The sequence below is a fragment of the Capricornis sumatraensis genome, chromosome 13 (genome assembly GCF_032405125.1).
Source record: "Capricornis sumatraensis isolate serow.1 chromosome 13, serow.2, whole genome shotgun sequence".
Classification (NCBI taxonomy): Eukaryota; Metazoa; Chordata; class Mammalia; order Artiodactyla; family Bovidae; genus Capricornis; species Capricornis sumatraensis.
Genome location: NC_091081.1, coordinates 76,177,376 through 76,197,371, shown reverse-complemented (window position 1 = coordinate 76,197,371; position 19,996 = coordinate 76,177,376). Strand labels below are relative to the sequence as shown.

The 19,996-nt window shown below is 44.7% G+C and overlaps 1 protein-coding gene across 2 annotated transcripts in view; it reads right to left on the bottom strand.

Moving 5' to 3' along the window:
• The window catches only part of ESR1 (estrogen receptor 1), a 275,093-nt gene that overhangs the window by 3,268 nt on the left and 251,829 nt on the right, over positions 1-19,996 (bottom strand). For both annotated transcript variants that reach the window (XM_068985148.1, XM_068985147.1), the window contains exon 7: positions 1,631-1,814. In XM_068985148.1, the coding sequence (XP_068841249.1) occupies positions 1,631-1,814 (184 nt within the window). The remainder of the gene's footprint in view (positions 1-1,630; positions 1,815-19,996) is intronic.

Genomic DNA, 19,996 nt, shown 5'->3' with positions numbered 1-19,996 from the left:
GTTACTCTGTGCCAAGCCCCAAGCTTCGGGGTACTGGGTCCACAGAGTAAACAAAACGGGTTGTGAAAACTGCCTCACAGAGTTTACATTTGTAGTCTAATGGTGCTGACAGATAATAAAATGGGCAATAACAATCTGGAATAACAGGGTGTAAATCCCGTCTACATGTTAAGGGTCAGGAGATGCTTCCTGCAAGGAGTCGTATCTAAGCTATGACAGGCTAGCTTACTGTCCAGGAAGAGTCACTCTCTGTGCCCTGTGTCCATGATCCTTGACTTTGGGTGTTATTCTATGACTTGCTCGCCCAGTGGGATGTTCATGCACATGGACTGTACTAAAAGATTAAAATGCGCTTCACCAAACTGACTCGCCCTCTGGTGCCTCTGCCATCAATATGAGAAGAACATGTCCCAGCTCTCCTGTTGGTACAAGGAGGACAAAAGGTACTCGGGTTAGTCACCTTCAGGCCTGCAGCTTGGCGCAGAGCCTCCAGCTGTGCCCAGCTTCCATCACCTGACCTTCAGATGTGTGAGTCCAAGAAAGTAAAACAGCTGTGCAGCCAACCTGCAGCCTGCAGCACCTCCCCGTTGACTCAGAGAACAGCTGATCAGAGCCAGAGCCTAGACTCCCAGGAAGTCCTACAAGTTAAGTAAGGCTACAGGCGGCTCAGTGGTAAAGAATCTGCCTGCCAAGAAGGAGTCTTAGGTTTCATCCCTGGGCCAGGAAGATCCCCTGGAGAAGGCAGTGGCAACCCACTCCAGTATTCTTGCCTGGGAAATCCCATGGACAGAGGAGGCTGGTGGGCTACAGTCCCTGGAGTTGCAAAGAGTTGGAGATGACTTAATGTCTAAAGAGTAGTAGCAGCAGCAGCAGAGGATAAAAAGTAATGGAAGCAAAGTAAATGGATTTATATTTTCATCTAAAAGCAAGGGGAAGCCATTTGAAGGCTTTAAGTAGGAAAACAGTGCGATCAGATTTGGTATCAGAATGATCACACTGGCTCTACTGTGGAGAATAGATCAGAAAGGCTGTTAATGAATCTGAAATTAAATCTGGAGAGATAGGTTAGGCAGCTGGGACAGACATCCTGGAGGAAATGATGGAGGCAAAGGGGGTGACAAGAATGGTTTGAGAGGGCTAGAAGAGTCGAGGCTGACCGTCCATGAGGGGTTTGGACCCAGAGTGTCTCATTTCGAATTTACACCCGTAAGTAAGAAGAGTGTGACACGGGAGCTGCAACAGATGTGCCCAGTGCCCTCTGAGGACGAGTGTGCTCACAGACTGCCTGTGACTGGCTGGGACAAAGTGAATAACCAAAGAGGATTCCCCCTCCCCTGACCCGCACGCCGCACACTCTGCCCCCCATGTAAGATGCTGCATGGGCTCCAAACTGAGCGTGAGTTAGCGCTTCCTCTGTGAAGCCTTCTTTGACACCCGCCCACACCCCGGACAGATTCAGGGCCTCGGTCCACCATCCTCCCACGGTGTTCATGCTCATCATGGGCCCAGAACTGCCCCAAGTGTGTTATCTGTACGCAGGCATCAGCCCTTCCTGGGCCCGCTGCCACACAGGGTTGGGGGCTGGATTCCCTTACATCTTTGCTGCGAGAGAAACCCAAGGAGGCCTCACCTCATGTGCCTGAAGTGAGAGAGGAGGAGGAGGAACTGGGCCAGACGCCGGTGCTGCTGCTGCAGAGTCAGGCCTGCTTTGGCCATCAGATGGATCAAGGTGTCTGTGATCTTGTCCAGGACGCGGTGGATGTGGTCCTTCTCTTCCAGAGACCTCAGAGTGCTGGACAGAAATGTGTACACTCCTGAATGTGCAGAGGAAGAGAGAAAGAAACTCAAAGAGGATAAGGTCCAGGATGTGTGTGGGGTGATACTGAGACAGTGCCCCTCTGAAGCCCCCACCCTCCAAGCCCAACCACTGAGAAGTTGAGGATCTATTTGGTCCAGGCAACTATGCAAATGTCCTCATGAATATACATGTCTGAGAGCATGTGTCTAGGAAACTCATGTCACCTCCTCTGTGTGAGCCAGTTTCCAGGGTTTGTCATCAAGATTTCCTAGAAAGGCTCCGCTTGCCTTGGGGCCGTGACGGTTGTACCAGCCATCTCTTCTCTGACAGGACTTTTGCCAATGCTAACTATCCTGTTAACGCTGATGACAGCTCCAGGAAGGCAGCATTATTGCTCCATTTCACACGAAGAAACAGAAGTGCAAAAAAACTGTATTAACTTGTGGAGTGAACTCGATGGGACAGAGCAGAATTGAGAATAACCCCAATGTGCCGACTCCACATCCAGTCTTATAATGGAAACTCTCAGAAGACATGTGACACCCTAGGTGAGATGCACAGAGTGAGTAAAAGGGATTTATTAAGTGATGCAGGTAGGACTTAATCTGCTGCTACATTTCAGGTCAGGTTTGGGGCCTTTGTACTTTTCAGGCTCAGCTGAAAGGTTTATGATAGGAAAGGCGAAGGGACCCTGGGAAGTGCTGTTTTCATTGCCAAGTGTGGATTTATGTGCCCTCTTGCCTTTCTTCTGGTCATAAACCCCTGCTCTTGGAGCCACAGATAGTCTTCAGACTACAATTAGACAATCCGGTCACTCGGTTCCTTTGGATAGTATTAGCCTCGTACTAGAAAATCAGAGCTTTTTCAGGGCTTGTATATGACTTCCTTAGGCTTCCCTGGTGGTTAAGATGGTAAAGAATCTGCTTGCAATGTCGGAGATGGAGGTTTGATCCCTAGGTGGGGAAGATCCCCTAGAGAAGGGCATGGCAACCCACTCCAGTGGTCTTGCCTGGAGAATTCCAGGGACTGAGGAACCTGGTGGGCTACAGTCCACAGGGTTGCCAAGAGTTGGACACAACTGAGCACAACAACAACAACAACTACAAATACGAAGCTGTCGATGGAAATTCCTTCCTCTAGGGTGGAGGTGCTTGGAGGATGAGGATATGGGGCTTGTAAGTGCCACCCTCCCGGGAGAAGGAGCTCCCCCTGCTGAGTGGAGCCAAGTAACAACCCGCAGAGGTGATGGAGGGGGAGGGGAGAAATCGTGGTTGCCCTCGTAAGGTCCTCGTCCCTACTTCTTTCATTGGACCTTAAAGCTTCCATCATATCCTTTTTAACACACAGATCCATAAATTTCCTGTTTGCTTAAGATAGTGTGAGTTGGATTTCTGTGACTTGCAACTGAAAGAATCCGGACTCTTAAAGTTGGACGTTCAGGACACAAGGAAGGTGAGTGATAAGAGGTGAGAAGTATTGAAAGCAAAAGGAAGGCAGGATGGAGCAGTCTTGTCTCGAGACTGCAGCGATGGATGTTCTATCGAGTGAGCCTGCAGAAGCCAACTTGTCCCGCTCAAAGCACATCCCCTTGCAGGGAGCAGAAGACGCAGTATTTACCTCCAGATAGACATCTATTTAGCAACATTATTTTTGGTCTTATTAGTCCACTGGCCCTCCCATAAATATATTTCTCCTTCTCCCTTCCCCCCATCCGCACTGGGTATTTTCAAGTTAAAGGCCCCCCAGTTTATGAATCCCCGACTCTGTGCCAGTGGCGCAGTGATGAGTTACTGCTCACGCCGCAGCCTGTAGGATGAAAATGGGGAAAACTCCCACACAGAGGAACTCATAGTAAACACAGTTGTAACTGCCCAGAATGGGAAACGGCTAATATTCAAAACAAAGACAGCAACAACAAAACCAGAACGGCCAGGCTCCTGGCTTACAGGCTGTAGAATAGAATAATGTAGCTTTTGGTAACCGGAGGTGTTCTTGTCCAAAGGAAACAGAGCCCAGGATAAGCAAGCAGTGGACAGGCAGTGGGACGAGAAAGAAATTGCTGGATTACTTATGTTCCCTGTGGGTTTCTGATAGAGAAAGGTTGTGCCCATTAGAAAAAAGGGCACATGTCCAGTGCCTTGGGGTAACGGGTGGCCAGGGAGGTGTGCACCAGTGGGTTGGGGGGGAGCCCGGGACAGCCCCTGCTGAGCCCCACGGCCCTGCCTCTCCCTGCCCTTATGTCATCACACACATTCTAGCCTGGTGTCTCTCAGAAGCCCTGCCGTCTGGCTGGAATACCCTGGGAACCTGCCCAGGCCACAGAGCTGACGGAATCCAACTTGGCTGATGCATTTTCTACCAATTTCCTTTTTTTGTTGTTGTTGTTACCACCCAGGATGCTGGCCTCGCTCACCAATCATCCCATTCTTGTTCAGGGAAACCACAGGACGGAGGAGCTTCCACGCCTCTGCACCTGCTCGTCCTGCTTGTGCGCCCGGGGTGGGAGCGGCCAGTACAGAGCTGTGGACGTGCTGAGACCCCGTGTGGCACCCTCCCCTCGCCAGGGGAGGCCAGAGCCTTGGCATGCAGGCTCCTGGAAGTGCAGCCCACCTCCCACTGCTGGTTCCCCCTCCTGTTCTGGTCCTCCCTCCAGCCTGCTCTCCCTGAGAAGTAGGGATTCCACGCCTTTTCTTAAATGTTAATGTCGTAAGAGCAGCTACTGCCTGGGGAGGGTTGATTTTCTTAACTGACTTTCCGGATACCTGCCATTCTCAGAACAAGCTTGTTTTTCTAGTCCTGTTTTGGCACCAACGCAACTTATCATCTCATCCTTGTCGGCAGATGCTTCCTAGCTGTGCAAATATACTTAGAAATAAATATACAGTCCTGCTGGAATGCCAATAATCGACAACAGCAGCCATCTTCTTGCTGGGCTTTTCTGGCAAGGAAAAAAAAACAAAAAAAACAAAAAAAACACAAGTGGTCCCAGTTTGTTATCTATTGCTCCTAAGGGGCCAGTGAGAGAAACAACAGAAATCCTAATTCCCAGAAGGCTTCAGGTGCTCTGGCAAGAGCCAAACTATGGCTTCTGGTAATTTTCATACCCCAGGTGGTCCCTGCCACCCTGGACAGCTGTGCCACTGTTCCCAGCAGCACGGAGCCAGTGATCAGACAGTGCAGGCCTTCAGAAACGGTCTTACAACAAGGCAGGCTTTTGCAACTCCCCAGGCTGCTCCAAATCCCCAAGATGGAAAAAACAATCTGTATGTCATTATCCAGGCTCGAAGCGCTGTTGGCAAATCCGAGCTTCTGCGTATTCTGAATCTTGCGGCCAAACACTGGGAGCCTCGGGAAGACTCTATGGAGAAAAATCTGGTGGTAGAAAGGAAGGGGGAGCAGAAGCGCCTGGACACCCAGCAGAGAAGAGAGCTCAGCCTTTCGCCCTCTCTGGCTCTCACTGCCTCATGCTTCTGCGCTCTCCTGCCTCCTCTTGCTCTGCTCGGACACTCTCTTCCTTCTTTCCTTCCTTCCTCTTTTCCACTCCATCCTGCAGGAACACCCTTGTTACCCCTTCGTCACTTTTCCAGATGATGCCGTCTTCTCTTCGGGAAGCTGGAAGAAGGCAGATATGGAGACGGCAGTGCACGCCTGCACGTGACTGTATCCAGAGGAAACACTAGCAGGACCCGGGGCCACACGCCCGGGTGCTGACCTCCACTGGGTCGGAGGCGCATCCAGCTGCTCTCGGAGAAGTGAGGAAGGAAGACACTGATGCTTCAGAGCAAAGTCTTCAAGTAAGGCCATTTTTCTTTTCTTTTCTTTTCCAGAAGGACGAATATGACAGTGGATCCTGGGAGAGTCCTTGTGTCCACAGCAGCTTGACCAGAAAAGCAAAGGGGATGACTCAAAGGATAAAAGAAAACTCCTTAAAGCCCTGGCTGTAAGTGGTCTAGACCTGAAAGCTGCTGCTCTGCTGGAATAAAAAAGGAACTTTTGGGGGGACTCGGCACATGAAGGACTCAGTGATTCATCTGCAGATCAGCCTGTTAGGTGTGCTGCTGGGCATGGCTCCCACAATCAAACTGGTGTGTTTGCTCTTAAGTGCCTTCTCGGCAGACAGTTTCACGAGTGCCACATTCGTTTTAGGCATCACGTCTGAGGGCTGCTCCTCCTCCTGGCATGGTGGGTCCTGCGGGATGCTGGATGGCTTGTGGTGGCTGAAGCTAGTTAGTGAGAAAGGCTGTGCCGGATATCCTACAATATGTGGGACAGTCCCAAAGAATGAAGGACTTCTTTTCTCTTTCTTTTTTCAAAGGGCAGATAATTTCATATTTAAAGTTAGAAATGCCCCTCACCAAAATAGATACCATAAAGATGCATTATCCATCAAAGATTTTGAGTTCCAGTTTCTTTGTGTGTGTATATGTGAGTGTGTGTGTATGTTCTGTGGCAGTTTTCCTTTTTTAAAATTTCTGATTAGAGGGTAATTACTTTACACAACTGAGCACACACATGCACACATGCATAAAAGTGAAAGTGTCAGTAACTCAGTCGTGTCCCACTCTTTGTGACCCCATGGACTGTAGCCCACCAGGCTCCTCTGTCCATGGGATTCTCCAGGCAAGAATACTGGGGTGGGTTGCCGTGCCCTCCTCCAGGGAATCTTCCTGACTCAGGGATCGAACCTATATCTCTTATGTCTCAAGCACTGGCAGGCAGTTTCTTTACCACTGGTGCCACCTGGGAAGCCCATGCATTATAAATACACGTAAGCATTTTACTACTTTATCAGTTTTTGTATTGTAGTCAAGCCTCAGCATCTGCATTGAAAGATACAGCATTTTATTTTAAATTAGTTCAATGTTATTCCTCCTTTATGGCCGTTTTGAAATTATCTGAAATTACATTTTTTTTAAAAGATATACATGTATAGACTATTATTTATTTCATTCTAGGCTAGTCAAAGGAATATGCATGTTTTATTGGACTGGTGTTGGTTCCTGGCAATTCTTTTTTTTTTTTTTTTCCTGCATTCAAGCTTAATTGCTTTTTCCTTAAGCACAGTTTTATTTTATTTTTAAATTAATTTTTATTAGTGTATAGTTGGTTTACAATGTTGTGTTAGTTTCTGCTGTACAGCAAAGTGAAACAGATATACATACATCCCTTCTCTTTTGGATTTCCTTCCCAGTTTCAGTCACCACAGAGCACTGAGCAGAGTTCCCTGTGCTATATAATAGGTTCTCATTTGGAGTTCCTGGCAATTCTAAGAGATTTATCTCCAGAGTTTGTGATTCCCAAGCATAGCTGTCCCTCGGTCTCTTCTGTGGGGTTTTCCAAGATGTGGCTGTTCAGGTTCCAGCCAAATCTGCTGACCGAAAGCTGGAGTTGGAGCTCGCTTCTTAAAAGCTCCCCACTGATGAGTCTGATGCCTAGCTAGCATTAAGAATCACACAATTGCCATGATTTGCTCTTTTACAGCCACTACTATGTAAGCTCTTAGAAACATGGACTATATCTTCAGTGAAAAGTGTCTTATCCCAATGCTGAAACCACTTTGAGAATTTCCTTTCCAACTTGTCATGTTTTGCTCTCTTATGCTTCTTTCCCCTTTCTGGCTGGCTTGATTAGAATGGAGATAACTCAGGATGACCATGGAAGTCACCCAATTAATACTGCAGAGTCCTTGCACAACCACACGGAAGAAGGCTCTGGCACTATCCTATACAAGCACCCAGCGATATTAAGTAAACAAGAAACAAACCTTCATGGGTTTGCACCATTATACATTTTGGTGCCTATTTGTTATAGTTGTTCTACTCTAAGGCAAGATGAGAAGTATTTTATGACTTACTGACTGTATCAATGAATAAACTGTATATATCAGACAAAGTCAAAGTGATGCTTGGTACACCTCCTTTTGTTACCATTTTCTGCATTCCTAAGGCCTTAGGTTCCATGAAAGTGAAAGTGTTAGTCACTCAGTCAGGTCTTACTCTTTGCAATCCCGTGGACTGTAGCCCACCATACTCCTTTGTGCATGGAATTCTCCAGGTAAGAATACTGGAGTGGGTTGCCATTTCCTTCTCCAGTGGATCTTCCCAACCCAGGGATCGAACCTGGGTCTCCCACATTGCAGGCGGATTCTTTACTGACTGAGCCACCAGGGAGGTCCTTAGGTTGCATAGTTATAAATTATAACAAAATGTGGCGATACTGGCATTTGGGAATATAACTTAGGTTATAAATCATTTCTCTTCCCAAATGCCGATATCGCCACATTTTGTCATAGAAAGCATTCTCTAGATCCTAGAACCACCTCATCATCTCCTGTCATGCTAACCATTCCTTCTGAATAGTAACATAATTCATAGCAACCAATAAGTTCAAAGAATCAAGAGGGAAGCCTAGGATGCCAGAATGTTTAGTTAGTCATTATTCAAAGATGCCGCTCCCAACATTATTAAGGTTTCAGAGACTGCACTGTACCATGCAGGAACTGACTTCTCATTTCATGAACTGAACAAAAAGAGTGTTGCCTTGAGCAATATTTGTCCATAGGCAGGAAACGTCCATCCTTCTAGCAGTGTGTGATTATTCACTAAAAGGTGAAGAACTTTTCATAACTCCCAGTCCTTGAGCAAATGTTTACTATTACTCTAGTCTTTGTAAGATCACACACTCCTCCAGTCATCTTCTAAGTGGCCTCATAGTGAGAGGGATCACAGCGAAGATACGGATTCTTGTCACAACACAACAGGGACCACGGCAGTCCTTTCATTTTGGCATCACTATAATACCCACGAGTACTCCCGTGGCACAGATGACTATGAACTCATCCACGAATGATTCAGTGACATTTATCAATTTAGCATAATTTTTAGTGAAATCTAATAGAGATTCTACTTAGTATATCAATGCCTTCAAGCTGACTCAAAGGACAAACCTCTAACTGATTTCAGGTGGTGAAACTGATGACTTGATTTAATTGACGTGAAATGAAATCTCAAAAGTGTACTTAAAAAAATTTTTTTTAGGAATTTCTTGGTAGTCCAGTGGTTAAGAATTAGGGAACCATTGCAGGGAACATGGGTCCAATCCCTGATCCGGGAAGATCCTGCATGCCTCAGGGCAACTAAACCTGTGCACCACAATGTCGAGGCTATGCTCCAGAGCCCATGAGTCACAACTACTGAGTCAGTGTGCCCCAAGTACTAAAGCCCTTGCCTAGAGCCTGTGCCCCTGTGCACAGCAACAAAGACCTAGCACAGCCAAAATAAATCAAATGTTAAAAGAAAAAAATATATTGTTAGTGGTATCCATGTGTCTCCCTCCTATACATAAAATCACTGTCTTTACTTTTCATAATAAATAGTCCCCTATCCAATTAAAATCAATAAATTTAAAATAAATAAATAGTCCCCTAGCCTTATACCTTTTAGGATGAAGCCATTATGAATCTATATTGCTGACCCATGGATCAGACTCTCGTGTCCTGCATTTCAGGCAGATTCTTTAGCACCTGAGTCATCAGGGAAGCCCTATATTGCTTAGGGGCCTCCTTTTTGTTAGTTATGTCTGTAATATATGAAGAAACAGCCAGGTTCCTGATTTTCCTATTCCTCAGTCAATTACTACCTTTCTGAGATCAGGAAGAAGACAGTCTGAAGAGATAACTTTATGGAAAATGGGTGGCCTGTCTAATACAATGGAGTTTGTTCACCGGTTCCATGTGGAACTCCTAGTCCAGGTGAGCTGGCCTGGTCTCAAGAGGTCTTGTTTTTGGTTTTTTTTTCCCCCAGAAAACATAGGTTAAAGCAGTCTGGATGGATTTGTTGCCCTGCATCTCACCTTTTCTCACTTGCCATTTCAAAGACAATGGAGCAATAGTGCAGAGCTGGAAGCGGCTCTTTACACACATGGGGGCAGATTTATTTTCCAAAAATGATCACAACGATATCTCCCATCCAACATGGGTTTCCAGAGTGTGATCTTGGCACTCCTGTCATGGAGATGTGTGAGTTATGCCCCTCCCTGGAGGCTGGGTGGACCCGTGACTTGCTTGCAATCAGTAGAATGGGATAGATGACACTGCCTGGCTTCCAAGGTACAATATGCTTGTCATCTAAGGCATACAGCTTCTGCCTGTCAACTGGAACACTTGCTTCTGGAGCCCTCACTGCCTTCCTTGTAAGAAGCACAGTGCAACAGGCCACGAAGAAGCCAAGGCCACAGATAAGCATCACAGTTGACTGTTGGCTGACGCACCGCCAACAGCCAGCATCAGTAGGCAGCATGTGGACAAAGACCTTTAAGATGTCTCTAGGCAATGACTACCAAATTACTGTTAGTGCATGACCCTCATCTGAGGCCCCAGACATGATGAAGAGGAACAGTCCATGACCTCTGTGCTCTATCCAAATCCATGATTAAGAGAATCCAAACCCTTTTTTCTCTTTTCTTAGCCATTAAGTCTTGAGGCGATTTATTACACTGCAGCAGGGCACAGAGCACACCTAGGTGTCTGCACAAGATGGGCAAAGTAGAGACTAGACTCCTGATCTGGTACATCATGAGATGAGACAGCATTTGAGTCCTTCCTACTCCACATGAGGAATCCTCCCAACTCCCGATGCCTCAGCCCTTGCCCTGAACCTCCACTTTGGTTAGTATAATGGTCAGGGCTTGAGCTCATCCTATCAGACCCTATACACAGTTAACAAATTTCACAGGAGGTATTTACCCCTAACAACTGCCCAGCTGATGATCAAAATAAACGGATCTTCCCCTAACTGGCAACCTCATATATCGGCACCCTACTCTCTTATCAGAGGAATTCCCAGGTGATGCTAGTGGTAAAGAATCCATCTACCAATGCAGGAGACATAAGAGACGTGGGTTCGATCCCTGGGTTGGGGTGATCCTCTGGAGGAGGGCATGGCAAGAGAACAGGACACTCAAAGGATGCTGCAGCATCCTTAGCAGGTGCTGGTTGTAGTAAATAGACCTTGTAGAGATTTGCCTAAAGGAGAGTTTTTACATTGAACAACAAGTCTATTTTATTTTTACTAAAAGTCGGTAGACCTTATAATGAAATGTGTTCTCTTTGCTTTGGCCTAGCGAAAGAAGCTGAGAGCCAAATTTGTGGCCCACTCCTAGGAACTGTACAGATGGACTGCTGTGTGCTAATCTGACTCCTGAATTTATTATTTTCTTCACATTATTTTCCCTTTTTTTTCAGATTGTGTCAATTACTGCCTTCCTCATTTTGCATCCGGAGAAGGTGATGGCACCCCACTCCAGTACTCTTGCCTGGAAAATCCCATGGACGGAGGAGCCTGGTAGGCTGCAGTCCATGCGGTCGTGAAGAGTCGGACACGACTGAGCGACTTCCCTCTCTTCATTTTGCATCACATGAAATTCAGTAGTCCATTTCAAATCCTTTGTGGAACAAAGGCAATACATAAACAAAATAAAGAACATGCCGCCCTCCTCTGTCCACGCAATAAACAGGGTTAGCGTGAATACAAATGTTTATAAAACATCATTAAACATTCATCTGACTTAACCGCAAAGCCACAAAAAATGATATATGACCTAAGAATATACAGCTGGTTGAATGCACATGTTCTTGTCATTCTGAGTTGAACAGCACTGTTTAAAAATCCGGTGATGATCTACACTGGGCACTGTGAAGTGACACCTTCTTGTGTGATTGTAAAGGCCACCCCTTCTGGTTTGGGTTTGCATGTTTATCTTCAGAGCCACAGAGATGCAGATATATTCTCTCCCCTTTTCTTAGACACAGAATGAAAATGGTGAAATGGCTGACACTTCTCACTGATTATTTTGAAAACGATAATTACTGTCCAAAATTACTGTTTCAGAAAGATAAGTGGACATGTAGATGATACCTATTCTTCAGATATATCAGTTCCATCATTTCAAGAGAGCTCTGCATTAGATGAAAATTGTGTTGAAAAAGTGTCACATGACTGTGACAGGTCTGTCTCATTTCTCCTTAACAGAGCCTTGTGAAAGGATGTATTACATTGTAAAAAAGGAGACACAGAATTCTAGAATTGTGGATTTAATTTAAGTTTCGTGGTTTTTCACACCATTTGGAGGAACAAAATCCTTTTAAAAGAGTGAATTTCCTGTGAAACCCTCACATATAAACTGAATGAAGTCAAATCTCTCTGATTAAAGCAGAAGAAATGGGGAAGGGGAGACTAGAGGTTGGTCCCTCAGCCTCTCCCTCTCTGATTCACGCCCCCATCCTCGGGGGACCGGAGGCTCCTTCTGACACCCAAGGCTCGAGCAGAAGGTTTAAAAACCATGGATCTCAGGACCATGAGAAGACAAGCCATAGACTGGGAGAAAATATTTGCAAAAGACACATCTATTAGAGGACTCTTAGCAAAATAAACAAAAACTTGAAACTCAAGAGAGAGAAAATCAATGACCCAATTAAAGAATGGACAAAAGACCTGAACAGAGACCTCACCAAAGAAGAGATAGAAGATAGGCCAATAAAAAGATCCTTCGCATCAAATGTCAATTGTTGTTGCTGGTTTTCAGTCGCTCAGTCGTGTCTGACACTTTGCGACCCCCTGGACTGCAGCATGCCAGGCTTCCCTGTCCTTCACTATCTCCAGGAGTTTGCTCAAACTCATGTCCGTTGAGTCGGTGATGCCATCCAACCATCTCATGTTCTGTTGCCCCCCTTCTCTTCTTGCCCTCCATCTTTCCCAGCATCGGGGTCGTTTCCGATGAGTCAGCTCTTCACATCAGGTAGAGAATTGATGAGAACAACAGTGAGATGCACCTACACACCTGTTAGAAGGACCAAAATCTAAATGCCGACAACAGCAAATGCTGGCGAGGATGCGGAGTGGCAGAAACTCTCACTCGTTGCTGGAAGAGATGAACAGTGGTGTAGCCACTTTGGCAGACAATTTGGCAAATTTTTACTAAACATACTCTTTGTACTTAAGCCAGCAATCATGCGCCTTCATAGTTACCAAAATGAGTTGAACATTTATGTCTACACAAAACCTGCACGTGGACATCTATGGCAGCATTACTCTAACTGCCAAAGCTTGGAGGCAAGATGTCCTATAGTAAGTAAGTGGATGTGCAACTGAAGTTGCTCAGTCATGTCCAACTCTTTGCAACCCCATGGACTGTAGTCTACCAGGCTCCTTCCTCCATGGGATTCTCCAGGCAAGAATACTGGAGTGGGTTGCCATTTCCTTCTCCAGGGGATCTTCTTGACTCAGGGGTCGAACCTGGGTCTCCCGCATTCCAGGCAGACGCTTTAGCCTCTGAGCCACCAGGGAAGGTAAGTGGATAAACTGTGGTAAATCCAGACAATGGAAGATTATTCAGGGCTATAAAGAAATGAGCTATCAAGGCATCAAAAGACATAGAAGAATCTTAAATTCACATTACTATGTGTAAGAAGATAATCTGAAACGACTACTTAATGTATGATTCCAACTACATGACATTCTGCAAAAGATGAAACTAAGAAGACAGTAAAAAATATCAGCAGTTTATAGGGGTTATGGAAATGGGTGGGATGAATAGAGCACAGAGGATTTTTAGGGCAGAATGTCCTCAATGTCTTAAATATCATACAATATGGAGACCAGTCCATACAATACTGTACTGAAGGATACATGTCATTTTACATTTTTCAAAACCCACAGAATGCAGAACACCAAGCACGTGCATATGCAAGTGACCCTTAAATTAAACTACAAGCTTCAGGTGATAACGGTGTGTAAACATAAGTTTATCAATTCGAACAAATCACTGATACATCTCTGGTAGGGGATTTTGATGGTGAAGGCAGCTGGGGGTTGGGTGGGAATGGGGCTACATGGGGAATCTCTGTACTCTTCCCTTGGCTTTGCTCTGAACCAAAAACTGCTCTAAAAAATAAATTTTATAAAGAAATATTTTAATTAATTTTTAATTAATTTTAAAAATTGAAGTATAGTTGATTTACAATGTTATGTCAATCTCTGCTGCACAGCAAAGCGACTCAGGTAAACACATATAGACATTCTTTAAATAAAGAAATGTTTTTATTAATTTTTAATTAATTTTTAAAATTGAAGCATAGTCACATAGCTATTCTTTAAATAAATTTCTTTTTCTTTTCTTTCTGTATTTTAATCTTGGCCCACACTGCACAGCATGTGGGATCTTAGTTCCCTGATCAGGGATGGAACCCATGACCTTTGTGTTGGAAGCGGGAAGTCTTAACCACTGGACGACCAAAAAAAAATTATTTTTAATGTAAAAAGGCCCCCTACTGATCCACTCATTATTTTACTTGCTGGGAAACAGAGGCTCAGAGAGATTAAGCAGCTGGGGCTAGTGGATGCTGTTGCTGGAAGGGTTTTCAGATAGAACGTAAGGCTGGACTTGCCAGAGGTCACCCTGTGGGTATAAATGGCAAAGTTGGAACTAACACTAATATCCCTCATTCCCGGCCAGTGGTCAAAGGCTACACAAAGAATTTCCTAACTTCCAGTTTGTGAGAAACGGGAAATGACTGCCAACAATAGTCTCGCCTCCAGAGATAGTTGAGAAAACTAATAATTTCCCTGGGTTGATTTAGGAGCACTCCAGAATTTCCTAACATTAGGTGCAAGATGGCAGAGCAGAGGTGCTAATGGACTGAGGCCTCTGCCTCTTTAATTAAGAATGTTTATCAAGATGTTAACAACGCTCACCTTTGTGTGGTGAAACTGATTACTTGGGAGATCATTTTTCTTGGTGGGTTTTCTGTATTTTCCAAGTTCCCTGCCTTGGGCATGCATGCCTTTCATAATCTGGTGAAAGAAAACGCTATTGCAAATACAAAATCAACGTGTCTTTCACTTCCATTATTTCACAAGCTTTGTCAATGCCTGGACTGATGAGAGGGAAACCCAAGCTGAAGAATGGATATTCCAAGGACTAAGGAGCTTGCTGTAGAGATATTCCTTGTTACTATTTTCATAATATTTCTATCATATGTAAGGCTGTTCACGTTTCTGAAACTTCAAAGTTTGCCATTTTGGCAGAAAATGGAACTAACAAATTTGTTACTAAAGCTTCTGAGAAAAAATTTCTTAGTTGGAAATACTTCCAACATGTCATCAGTAACCTGAGTTACTTATCTATATACAAAAAAAGATCAGCCTCAAAAGACTGGTAACCCATCTTCCTCTAGGATTGGCAAGCTGAATTGCGAAGGAAGCAGAGCATTAAGGTATTACTAGAAGGAGCTGAGTGCCTGGCTTTCACTGAGTGTGAAGATTATATTCTCTCACTCAAAGAGTAACATCTGCTCTACCAAAAGTAAGTAAGAGCAGATGCTTCACCGTCTAGATGAAGATGAATTTTGCATTCTGGATTGAATTTATCAGTATTGTTGCTGCCAATTTTAAAGACTAAACAAATTGTTGCTGCCAGTGCCCCCTCCTGTCAGTCATGCTTAGCTCCTTTGTCCAACAGCCCATTGTCTGACTGCTTCCAGTTGTAAGAACTGGAGACTAGATTGCACTTAGTCCTTGGAATCCATGAGATCAGACAGGGCATTCTTGGAACCAGCAGTTTCTTGATCACTAAGGAAGGGCACAGCTAGAGGGGCTGTCCTGGGGGCTCAGATGGTAAAGAAACTGCTTGCAATGCGGGAGACCTGGGTTTGATCCCTGGGTTGGGAAGATCCCCTGGAGGAGGGCATGGAAACCCACTCTGTATTCTTACTTGGAAAATCTCCATAGACAGAGGAGCCTGGCAGGCTATAGTCCATGGAGTTGCAAAGAGTCAGACACAATTGAGCAACTAAGTACAGAGCAGCCATGGGGTCACATGGTAAGCTGTTCATCCAAGCTGGTTATTGACAAGGAAAGGTCATGTCAATCACACAAACCCAGAACCCAGAGCACATGAAATCTTTGGGAGAGCCAGGTTCTCCTTCCAGAGATGAGATTTTAAAGGGAGGATAAACTTATAGCCATTCAACCTCTTGGCTTTCTATTTGTAAATATCCCTCAATAAAAACAGTGGCAAAGGGATCAAAGACAGAAGGTAAGAAACTCAATGCCAGCCCTCTGTGCATCCTGATTGCCTGGAATAAGAGCAGTTCACCAGCACAGTGGCTGTGCAAGTCATAAAATTGAAAAATGACATAACAAACAACTACATACACAATAGATCATAAAATATGACAACATTCTCTGAAACAATAAATTGCTTCAAAAAGAGTGAGCTTGGGGTGTTTCCAATATGATGTTTCAATATGACGTTTATAATATGCTCTGTATGGAGAAGGCAATGGCAACCCACTCCAGTGCTCTTGCCTGGAAAATCCCATGGACGGAGGAGCCTGGTGGGCTGCAGTCCATGGGGTCGCTAAGAGTCGGACACAACTGAGTGACTTCACTTTCACTTTTCATGCATTGGAGAAGGAAATGGCAACCCAGTGTTATTGCTTAGAGAATCCCAGGGATGGGAGAGCCTGGTGGGCTGCTGTCTATGGGGTCGCGCAGAGTTGGACACAACTGAAGCGACTTAGCAGTAGCAGCAATATGCTCTGTGTAGAAACTCCTGCCTGGGGGTCTTCACAGCTGAGGGCAGTAGCTTGTGGGGAGGAAGCGGTCTACTGTCTTTGCTGTTCCAGGAGATACCCCACTTCTGTCTTCTGCATACATGATAAGGTTCAGTTCAGTTCAGTTGCTCAGTCGTGTCTGACTCTTTGCGACCCCATGAATCGCAGCACGCCAGGCCTCCCTGTCCATCACCAACTCCTGGAGTTCACTCAGATTCACATCCATTGAGTCAGTGATGCCATCCAGCCATTTCATCCTCTGTCATCCCCTTCTCCTCCTGCCCCAATTCCTCCCAGCATCAGAGTCTTTTCCAATGAGTCAACTCTTCACATGAGGTGGCCAAAGTACTGGAGCTTCAGCTTTAGCATCATTCCTTCCAAAGAAATCCCAGGGCTGATCTCCTTCAGAATGGGCTGGTTGGATTTCCTTGCAGTCCAAGGGACTCTCAAGAGTCTTCTCCAACACCACAGTTCAAAAACATCAGTTCTTCGGCACTCAGCCTTCTTCACAGCCCAACTCTCACATCCATACATGACCACAGGAAAAACCATAGCCTTGACTAGACAGACCTTAGTCAGCAAAGTAATGTCTCTGCTTTTGAATATACTATCAAGGTTGGTCATAACTTTTCTTCCAAGGAGTAAGCGTCTTTTAATTTCATGGCTGCAGTCACCATCTGCAGTGATTTTGGAGCCCCCAGAAATAAAGTCTGACACTGTTTCCACTGTTTCCCCATCTATTTCCCATGAAGTGATGGGACCGGATGCCATGATCTTCGTTTTCTGAATGCTGAGCTTTAGGCCAACTTTTTCATTCTCCACTTTCACGTTCATCAAGAGGCTTTTTAGTTCCTCTTCCCTTTCTGCCATAAGGGTGGTGTCATCTGCATATCTGAGGTTATTGATATTTCTCCTGGCAATCTTGATTCCAACTTGTGTGTCTTCCAGTCCAGCGTTTCTCATGATGTACTCTGCATATGTGTAATTTAATAAAGCTTTCGGGGCAGTAGGCAATATGTATGAAAAGATTTAATGAACCTTATACTCTTTTACTAATGCCAAAGAAGCTGAATGGTTCTATGAAGATCTACAAGACCTTCCAGAACTAATACCGAAAAAGATGTCCTTTTCATCATAGAGGACTGGAATGCGAAAGTAGGAAGTCAAGAGGTACCTGGAATAACAGGGAAGTTTGGCCTTGGAGTACAAAATGAAGCAGGGAAGGCTAACAGAGTTTTGCCAAGAGAACACACTAGTTATAGTGAACACCCTCTTCCAACAACACAAGAGAAGACTCTACACATGGACATCACCAGATGGTCAACACCAAAATCAGATTGATCATATTCTTTGCGGCCAATGATGGAGAAGCTCTATACAGTTAGCAAAAACAAGATAGGGAGCTGACTGTGGCTCAGATCATGAACCCCTTATGGTCAAATACCAACTTGAAGAAAGTAGGGAAAACCACTAGACCATTCAGTTATGACCTAAATAAAATCCCTTCCAATTATACAGTGGAAGTGATAAATAGATTAAAGGGATTAGATCTGATAGAGAGAGTGCCTGAAGAACTATGGACAGAGGTTCGTAACATTGTACAGGAGACAGGGATCAAGACCATCCCCAAGAAAAAGAAAGGCAAAAAGGCAAACGGATTGTCTGAGGAGGCCTTACAAATAGCCAAGAAAAGAAGAGAAGCTAATGGCAAAGGTAAAAAGGAAAGATATACCTACCCATCTGAATGCAGAGTTCCAAAGAATAGCAAGCAGAAATAAGAAAGCCTTCCTCAGCAATCAATGCAAAGAAATAGTGGAAAACAATAGAATGGGAAAGACTAGAAATCTCATCAAGAAAATTAGAGATACCAAGGGAACATGTCATGCAAAGATGGGCTCAATAAAGGACAGAAATGGTATGGACCTAACAGAAGTAGAAGATTAAGAAGAGGTGGCAAGAATACACAGAAGAACTGTACAAAAAAGATCTTCATGACCCAGATAACCACGATGGTGTGATCGTTCACCTAAAGTCAGACATCCTGGAATGTAATGTCAAGTGGGCCTTAGGAAGCATCACTACTCAGAAAGCTAGCAGAGGTGATAGAATTCCAGCTGAGCTATTTCAAATCCTAAAAGATGATGCTGTGAAAGTGCTGCACTCAATATGCCAGCAAATTTGGAAAACTCAGCAGTGGCCACAGGACTGGAAAAGGTCAGTTTTCATTCCAATCCCAAAGAAAGGCAATGCCAAAGAATGTTCAAACTATCACACAGTTGTACTCATCTCACATGGTAGCAAAGTAATGCTCAAATTCTCCAACCCAGGCTTCAACAAGTATGTGAACCGTGAACTTTCAGATGTTCAAGCTGGATTTAGATAAGGCAGAGGAACCAGAGATCAAATTGTCAACATCTGTTAGATCACAGAAAAAGCAAGAAAGGTCTACAAAAACATCTATTTCTGCTTTATTGACTATGCCAAAGCCTTTGACTGTAGTGATCACAGTGGAAAATTCTTAGAGATGGGAATATCAGACCACCTTACCTGCCTCTTGAGAAATCTTTATACAAGTCAACTGGACATCATACAACAGACCGGTTCCAAATAGGGAAAGGAGTACGTCAAGGCTGTATATTGTCACCCTGCTTATTTAACTCATATGCAGAGTACATCATGTGAAATGCCAGGTTGGATGAAGCACAAGCTAGAATCAAGATTGCTGGGAGAAATATCAGTAACTTCAGATATGCAGATGACACCACCCTTATGTCAGAAAGTGAGGAAGAACTAAAGAGCCTCTTGATGAGAGTGAAAAAGGTGGCTTAAACTCAACATTCAAAAAACTAAGATCATGGCATCTGGTCCCATCACTTCATGGCAAATATATGAGGAAACAGTGGAAACAGGATAGACTTTATTTTCTTGGGCTGCAAAATCACTGCAGATGGTGACCACAGCCATGAAACTAAAAGAAGCTTGCTCCTTGGAAGAAAAGCTATGACCAACTTAGACAGCATATTAAAAAGCAAAGGCATTACTTTGCCAACAAAGGTCCATCTCGTCAAAACTAGGGTTTCTCCAGTAGTCATGTATGGATGTGAAAGTTGGACCATAAAGAAATCTGAGCACTGTAGAATTGATGCTTTTGAACTGTGGTGTTGCAGAAGACTCTTGAGAGTTCCTTGGACTGCAAGGAGATCCAACCAGTCAATCCTGAAGAAAATCAGTCCTGAATATTCATTGGAAGGACTGATGCTGAAGCTGAAGTTCCTACACTTTGGCCACGGGGTGTGAAGAACTGACTTAATGGAAAAGACCCTGATGCTGGGAAAGACTGAAGGCAGAAGGATAAGGGGACAAGAGAGGAAGAGATGGCTGGATGGCATCACTGACTCGATGGACATGAGTTTGCACAAGCTCTGGGAGTTGGTGATGGGCAGGGAAGCCTGGTGTGCTACAGTCCACCGGCTTGCAAAGAGTCAGACATGCCTCAGCGGCTGAATTGAACTAAAAGGATCTTCCTCACCCACGGATCGGTCTTTCATTTCCTGCATTGGCAGGAAGCTTCTTTACCGCTTATCTAC